Source organism: Idiotropiscis lumnitzeri, chromosome 9 (assembly GCF_059441095.1).
Source record: "Idiotropiscis lumnitzeri isolate Australia: NSW breed Sydney's pygmy pipehorse chromosome 9, RoL_Ilum_1.0, whole genome shotgun sequence".
In the NCBI taxonomy this organism is placed as follows: domain Eukaryota; kingdom Metazoa; phylum Chordata; class Actinopteri; order Syngnathiformes; family Syngnathidae; genus Idiotropiscis; species Idiotropiscis lumnitzeri.
Window position 1 is genome coordinate 2,911,544 of NC_142399.1, and position 8,326 is coordinate 2,919,869.

General features: G+C 41.3%; 1 protein-coding gene across 3 annotated transcripts; it reads left to right on the plus strand.

Annotated features, from left to right (window-relative positions):
- The first annotated feature begins 420 nt into the window (after positions 1 to 420).
- Positions 421 to 7,788, plus strand: LOC148329825 (mechanosensitive cation channel TMEM63B-like). 3 transcript variants are annotated; one of them, XM_088304928.1, is made up of 16 exons: positions 421 to 443; positions 525 to 633; positions 766 to 836; positions 1,383 to 1,463; positions 1,557 to 1,671; positions 1,816 to 1,949; positions 3,106 to 3,243; positions 3,329 to 3,482; positions 4,129 to 4,235; positions 4,311 to 4,397; positions 4,495 to 4,560; positions 5,307 to 5,469; positions 6,043 to 6,148; positions 6,958 to 7,125; positions 7,191 to 7,306; positions 7,385 to 7,788. In XM_088304928.1, exons 1-16 carry the CDS (start codon positions 436 to 438, stop codon positions 7,472 to 7,474), a joined length of 1,713 nt encoding a protein of 570 aa, XP_088161054.1. In that variant the 5' UTR covers positions 421 to 435; the 3' UTR covers positions 7,475 to 7,788. The 3 variants fall into 3 exon arrangements, with proteins under 3 accessions (XP_088161054.1, XP_088161052.1, XP_088161053.1); XM_088304926.1 differs by lacking the exons at positions 421 to 443; positions 1,383 to 1,463 and having other exon boundaries at positions 579 to 836; positions 1,523 to 1,671; XM_088304927.1 differs by lacking the exons at positions 421 to 443; positions 1,383 to 1,463 and having other exon boundaries at positions 579 to 836.
- The last annotated feature ends 538 nt before the right edge of the window (positions 7,789 to 8,326 follow it).

The window sequence follows — 8,326 nt, forward strand, 5'->3', positions numbered from 1 at the left end:
TTTTTACGTGAGTGCAGTGGAACCAAAATCACGCAGAAAGGGCTCCATTTTTTTCATTGACCTCACGGCTCCGCCGGGCTGCACTCATCTCCAAAATTACTGATTAGCTTAATAAATATCTTCTTTAAATAAATCTCTGCCCTGAGCATTTCTCCCGGGGGTGACCAACAATTTTTTAGGAATAAGGCCGGCGGGTCTGGGGCAAAAAAGGATCAAGTGCCCAGCTCTGCCTTTCAGCCATATTTTTCCAGAACGTTTGAGTCCAACTTGAAATTCTACCACATTTAAAGCATGAAGCTTTTAAAGTTCCTCTGTCATTCATTTGGTTCTATTACCATACTTACAAATATCCTGCTGACACCTCGATAGTATTATAATCCTTGTTTTGCTTCCGCAGAAAAGGACACTTATTTTGGAAAATATACGATTGCAAATATGGATAAGTACGTTTTTCATCATTTCATTAGTATGTAATGCATTCCTCTGTCATTACATCCCTATTGTGTTTTCGTTTGCTCACTAAGTGAAACAGGTTTGTGGGTGCACAACCTGTTTGCCGGCCTCTACCTCTTCCTGACCGTGTACAGCATGAGGAAGCACACGTACAGCATGCACGACAGAGACGACGACGCGGTGGGTGACACGGTTGAAGAGAGTCGTTTAGAAAAGAACCCTCCACGCTTTCTGCTCGCAGATTGCCCACGAGTGACTCGACCCGGATAGGAACAAAAGTTACGACTTAAAAAGCCTCAAAATTCTTTTTAGGTGAATTCTACATTGTTGGTGATTGGAATCCCCACAGATGCAGAGGCGGCGGAGATAAAGCATCACTTTGAGTAAGGACCGTTGAGGATTTTCTCTGCTTCTCTTTTTTATTATTTCAGAAAACAGGTAATGTGTAGTGATGGGTAAATGAAGCTTTAAATCTGCTTCATGAACCTAGTTGTAGTATTTTTGGACTCCTGTAGATGGCACTGACTTGCCATATTTTAAACATTTTATTTAAACCAACAGTGCCATCTAGAGGACTCAAAAGTACAAAAACTGTTTCATGAAGCAAATTTGACGCTTCATTTTCTTAAAATTAGTAATGTGATGAAAGCCAGGTGGTGATTTCACAACCCGGCACACAAACATCCTTCAATATTTTGTTCGAAAGGCTTTAGCGTTTATTCCAGAAAGAATAGTTTCAAGAATCTCACCTGATTTTGTTTTTTCTGCAGCCTTTTCAAATCCCAAGCCAAATCTTTTTGCATTGTGCACAAAGAAACAATCAACTGCAGTGATTAGTGGAATATAAAAGTATGATGAAATACTCAAATTTTGTGTTTTCAAATGTGTTTTTGAATATTTGCCCCTTTTATTTTTTGAACGTTTAATAGGGAAGCATATGAATACTGTACTGTGGAGGATATACGCATCTGTTACGACTTTTCCAAGCTGTTGGAGCTTTTTGATAAACGGTAACAGTGAAACGCACAACTTCTTCTGACTGTTCATCTCTGTCCCGTTTGCGCTTTAGCAGCGGCTTGACACAGGTGATGGTTTGTGTGCAGGAAGAGGGCAGAGTGCCAAAAAAACTTCTACCTTGATCAACAGGCTCAAGGCAACACCACCATGATGACCGCACACCTTTGTCAACGTTTGTGGTGTTTCAAGCGTTACAAGAAGGTCAGAACCGACATGTCGTCATAAGTATGTGACTGAAAATGTAGACAATTGTTCCATGAAAGATATGAAAAGAAAAAGAAGATTGATACTGAATAAAAAAAAAAATGCCTTTGATGAACTTACTTGGCTCATTGTCCCTCCCAGGAAGCGGCGGTCGAGTATTACACAAAGCTGGAAGAATCGCTATTGAAGACCTTTGCGGAAGAGAGAGAGAAAATACAAAAGAAACATTTAAAAATGATCTTTGTCACTTTTCAGAATGAGGTTGTGGCTGAAAGGCAAGTCCTGTTTTCTAAGTCGTAACACGAGATATAGTGATGGGTAAATGAAGCTTCAGATCTGCTTCATGAATCAGTTGCAGTATTTTTGGACTCCAGTAGCTGGCACTTTATGTTCAACATTGGGCTGAAAGCACACTGACTTGCCATTTTTTAAAACCCTTTATTTAAACCAGTGCTTTTCAATTATTTTCCGTCACGCCCCCCTACCAAGAAGAAAACAATTTGTAAATTTTGTACTGATGTACATTTCCTTTGTATATTAATGTTAGATTATGTCAATAAAATGTCCCTTAGCAAAGCTAAATTGGTAAGAAATATAATTTTGAGAACTATTATTGTGAGGATCTCGAAACCCAGTGCTCTGTGGTGCAAATATTGATGAGATGATAAATATTTACTATACGTTTGACATCGAACCTCTTCGTCTTGATGACGTCATCCGTGTTCTGGTCTGAGGGCGTCTGCTCAACTGCTCACGGAGCCGTCGTCTTAGTTCATGTTTCGAGACGTTACGGTTGGAATACAACATTTCTGTTCAGAGCCGCTGGCTCGCGGTTCGAGTCAGACTTCTGTTAAAAGTCGAGCGTTCATCGAAGCACTTATTACTCTGTAATTCATTTTAGCGATTAGCACGCTTAGCGCCTCCTCGTTTAGAACACTTCTTGTTAGCGGGGTTGTTTATTTGTCATTACGCAGCCTCTTGCTGCTGTTGTGCACGGACTTAGAGTAGAAATAAAGCTCATACTGCTGCGACTCAAGATAGCTTGGCGGCTAGCATTCAAGTAGCGCCGAACGAATTACTTCCGGGACAACGAGTGGCAGGGTGACGCTTGTTTTGTTTCTTTTTTTTAAATCAAAATTGCGTTGCCTGAGATCGCAATTTCGTTCCCAAAACGATCGTTTAGCCGTACAACGGCGGGAAAAAAGCATGTTGCCCAGGGTCACACGCCCCCCCCCCCACCCCCCGCAGCATCGTAACGCCCCACTATTTGAGAATCACTGATTTAAACCAACAGTTCCATCTGCAGGACTCAAAAATACAACAACTGGTTCATGAAGCAAATTTGAAGCGTCATTTTCCCATCACTAACGAGAGACTCTGATGATGTGTGACTGATAGGTGTGTGTTATCTGGACACGTGACTCATTTCAGAATTTTGAGGGACTTCAACATTTGCATATGTCACGGCTGTCACTATCAGAAAGAGCCCAGGTGTTCATCGAAGAGCGCCAAGCTCAAGACGGACAATTGGACGGTCAACTATGCCCCCGATCCGCATAACGTCCTCTGGTAAGACGACTTTAGTGAAACAAAAGACGTGACTTGTGTATTAACGTCGTCGTCCTAGTGTCGTTTGAACCGTTGACTTCCACAGGGACCATCTGGCAGTGAGCGGAATCTCATGGTGGGTGCGCTTTTTTGCCATCAACACTTTGCTCATCATACTCCTCTTCTTCTTTACCACTCCGTCCATCATTATGACCACTTTAGATAACTTCAATTTTACCAAAGCAGTGGAGAACCTAAATGTGAGTGAAATATAACAGCCGTGTATTCATAGCCTTGAGTAAATAGTTGATTATGGACAAAATATTTCTAAAAGCAACACAAGACTAGGTACATTTTTGTGGTCCAATGTGCATACTCTCATCCAAATTGTACAGTGTTTTAAGCTACGGGCCAATCTGCTTCTGCAGGCAAGGTCACCAGCACAGCAGAGAGAGAGATAAGTGCGCTGGAGCAAGCCAAAATAAACCCGCTTTTAAATTTACCTTGTAAGTTAAAATAAAGGCAGATGCCGATAATCGGCAACATGCCAAATATCGGCCCCGATAATCGGCCCGGCCGATAATCGGTCCATCACTAGTGTTACACGGCAGTAAATTTTTATTCTGAAGAAAGTAATGTTCAATCGTCACAGAGAAATATTTTTAGTCATTCTGATTGACTTAAAACATTTCAAGTTTATTATGATTTCATGTCAGACACTGAGAAAAAAATTGACTTTTCAAATAGCCTATGTTAATAAAAAAAATATTTTTGTAAGGCTCATAATCAGCTGTTTCCTCGAAGCTACGAATGTCTGTCTGATTTTGTGCCGAGTCCATCAGCGTATGGTTCTCCAAAGCTAGTTTGATCTTGATGACTCAACTTGTCATCCTGCTTTATCCCCAGAATCCTCTCATCACTCAGTTTTTACCCACCTTCCTCCTGTGGTTGTTCTCCACCTTGCTTCCAATCGTTGTCTATTATTCATCTCTTTTTGAATCCCATTGGACACGGTGAGGTCCCACGCCATTCAATTTTGCATGTTCTGACGATGACGCAATGACTCAATATGACTCATTTTTCCACAGATCAACGGAAAACCAAGTTACAATGCAAAAGTGCTATATTTTCCAAACCTTAATGTTCCTGGTACTACCCTCCCTGGGCATTGGCAAGTAAGTCATTTTTTGTTTCATGCAAACCAGTGAATGGAAATTATATGCATGAATTAATTGTACTAATTGTCTAATGCAATGAAACGGTTTGCTGCAGCATGGAGTATTTTTTCAATTGGCTTTTTGGATCCACCTTCTTGTCCAATGCGACACATCGATTTGCGTAAGTAGCAAATACATTCGACATCCTGTCATCAAAGCCACTTTATCGTGTAACACCTCAAACACTAGCATGTTCGAGCAGTGGTGCTCAGTTTGAGTGCTGCCTTGACGTACAAGCTTAATATATTTCGTTGAATCATACTTGTCAGGTAGCCTACAATTTGTAAATATTGGCAACAAAGGATGCCCATTAAACTTAAATATGGTGTCCCACAGGGGTCCATTCTTGAACCAATACTCTTTAGTCTTTACATGCTTCAAATTTGGTAGTATTATTAGGAAACACTGAATTTCCGCTAATATGCGGAAGACGCGCAACTCTATGAAACCTGAGGAAACTAAATCAGTTCATCTTCAGGCCTTAAAGAAATCAAAAGCAGGATGACTCATAATTTTCTGCCTAACGAAAACCGATGTGATTTTCCTTCGCCCCTATCGCTTCAGAGCCAACGTTTCTAGTGTTGTAAGGGCTTTCGACTCCTGCCACCTATAACCCGGATTTAGCATTCAATAATCACATCCAGGGGTGGCACAGTGGGGAAGTTGACCCCAAAAATTCTTTGCACCAATCACGGCTCACCTGTTTTCTGAAGCTGAGCCACGATTGGTCGTTACCTGAGCAACTGTGATATCAAAATGGCCGTCCCCTGAAACAAACTTTTTGGGTTGACGTCCCCTTTAAGCTTATAACTAATGTTCCTGATCAGTACATATTCTATTAATAACATCATGTCTAATTTCCTCTAGGTGTGTGTTCCTTCCCGACACAGGCTCCTTCTTTGTTAAATGTGTCATTGCATCTGCCCTCACGGGTAATGCTATGGAACTGCTACGAATCCCGGCTCTGGTGGTGTACGCCTTTCGCATTTGCATGGCCTGTTCGGAGGCCAGGCGGAGGAACATCAGGATGGTTAGTGTGGCATTATTATTTTCCAAACATTATATTATGATTTTCCTCGAAACAAAAGCCTCAAAATCACTGGCTTGGAGGATAGAGAATTTCATTTTATGGTTGCCTCTTGTGTTGTGTTGCTCATGGGCATAGTTGACGTGGGGCAGCATGTTTTCCCCTTTTGTGAATGACTCCCATTTGCCACTGCCCATCCCCACACACATTTATAGCCATCAAATAGTTAAATTCCTTTTCAACATGTTGTTACATGCTTTTCTGAGCTGCTCCTGAACACATCATGAGGAGTGTGTGCCCACACACAAAAATCAATCGCAGACAGCAGATGAGAGACAAACTGTAAGATGGTCGTGGCAGAGCTGATTAAAACTTGCAAATATTTTTCCAAACGACCCATGTGTGTTGAGTAAAACGATTGCATGTTGATGAAGTAGCCGATTAATGATAAATTTGTAAAGAATTGTACACATAACGGAACGTATACAGACACACCAAAACTATCAGAGCAGGAAATCAGGAATCAAATCTCCGTATTTTCTCAAATGATGAAAATTGTCCTCATCCTTTTTATAGTTACCAGCCACTGAGTTTCCATGTGGCGCATCTTACGCCTGGATGATGTGCATCTTCACCATGGTTATGACCTACAGCATCACCTGCCCAATCATAGTCCCGTTTGGTAAGATTTGTTTTATCTTGGCGTTTAATCCACAATTGGAATCTGGTCAAATGAATGTGAAACATACAGGAGCAGTTGAACTACTCCAGTTCCTTCAATCGCATCTCTAATTGATACTGTGCCGCAATTAATTGCTCGATGCATGAGCCACTTGAATAATAGACTTGTCACATCTCAAACGGACGCCTACTTTTTATCCGCTGGAGGGGGGGGGGGATGGTGTCACTCGGTGGTTGGCATGAGTAGCCACTTGTCACATTGGCCATCGATGTTGTCTTTCATTTCACTTCCTTTTTGCACATAAACATTTATATTACTGATGGACCGATATTCTTATTTCAGCGCTGATAATGGTACGGATTTTCGTAGTCAAGGAGGCCGATAACCGATATTTGAAGCTGATATTCATTTGGGAAAAAAAAGGCAGATGCCGATAATCGTCAAAATGCCAAATATCGGCCCCGATAATCGGCCCGGCCGATGATCCGTCTATCGCTACTGTTTATGCACTCCGCCCTTTTTTGATGTGACGACCGCAGCCTCAGATTTGGAGGTATTGATCCTCACCCAATTGAACCGCTCCAGCAAGAGTTTGAAAATGGCAGCTCAGTGAAGCCAACAAAACCACACATCATTTGCAAGAAACATGACAGGGCATCAGCAAAGCGGAAGTTTCCTGAAATGCATTTTTTAAAAATGAACGACATCTGATATGCTCCACCGCTGAGCAAATTAATTATGTTGTATTCAAGTTTGTCGCCTTTTTTTCCAGTCAGTAATTAAACGCTTTGCCTCTTTTCTCCGTGCAGGCCTGGTTTACATGCTAATAAAACAACAAGTGGACCGGTACAACATTTACTACATTTACCGCCCAGCCAAACTGGACAAAAGAATCCACTCTGGAGCTGTCAATCAAGCCATGGTTGGCCCCATTCTGGGAATATTGTGGCAGTTTTTCTTCTTTCTGAAGCATTCTGGTATTACGTTTGCACTTTTCTTGTGCAATCAAAGCCCTTTTGATGCATGAACTTTCTGTCCCCAGGTCGTTTTGCTTCTTTAACCCTATTCACATGTGCCATGCTGTTGGTCACGTTCATGATCTTTGTCGCACGCACCTGCCTTGGACGTTTACCCAAATTCAGTCCTCACAACTATCAGGTATCAAGCTTGCCTGTTTGGTGTTTTTGAGTTTGGTCTGTTTAAAGTTGAAGCTAAAATCTCTTGTTCTGGTCCTAGGTTGACACCCATCGTGAACACGGAATGGCCGAAAACACCGAAGGTCAAGATCAGAGCATAAACTTATATTCCCTCTTTCAGTTGAAATAGATTTGTCCACAGTGCCACATTTTAGTCTTAAAAAGGTGTATAGCATCTGAGGAGATGATTGACGTTGAGGAAAAATGGATTTGAAATTGGAAAGTAGACCAAACCCAATGCGTCCGTTTTCGATACCTTTTATTCTCATTTGGTTTTGGTCATCAAGTTAGCTGGTGTCCAGCCCAGCGAACTTTGGGCGAGAGGCAGGGAAACACCCTGCACTGGCCTCCAGCCAAGAGAACATGCAGCATAAAAATATTTATATTATAATAGAATGTTTTCTTTATTAATCGGACTGAGTAATACTTTGTCATCTGCTATTAACCACGCCCAGAAATTTGGCTTTCAGACTCGCCAATACTCTTGCATTTGTTTTGCATTTAGAATTGAATGTCAATAAAAAGACTTGTTTGCAATGCTCTTGATCTGCTGGATATCAAAGTGCGCTGACTGTTGGAAGCAAAAGTGAATTCCGGAACAAGCCAGTAGCAACACTTTGATTTAGAATTTTCACCACCACGAGTTATGTAGTTGGTTACAAAATAAATCATTTAACGACCAAAGGCTATTTCAAGGTGCCATTCTTTTGGGGTGCATATTTATATTCATATAATCAAGGACTTACTAGTCAGCCTCTAATTGGATCCCACGTTATTAATCTTTTTTTTTATTTTTTATTGCTGACAAGAACAAAAGTGCACTTTCTGAAAAAGTGAGATAAGGCTGCATTGCCAAATACTCCAGCAGGACAAAAGGTTCTGACTTTTAGACAACCACCATTTTTCACTTCTTATTAGGAAGGGGGTAAAAAGTTTGCGAGCAGACTATGTATGCTCGGAGTGTATTTTGCTTTGTGAAACA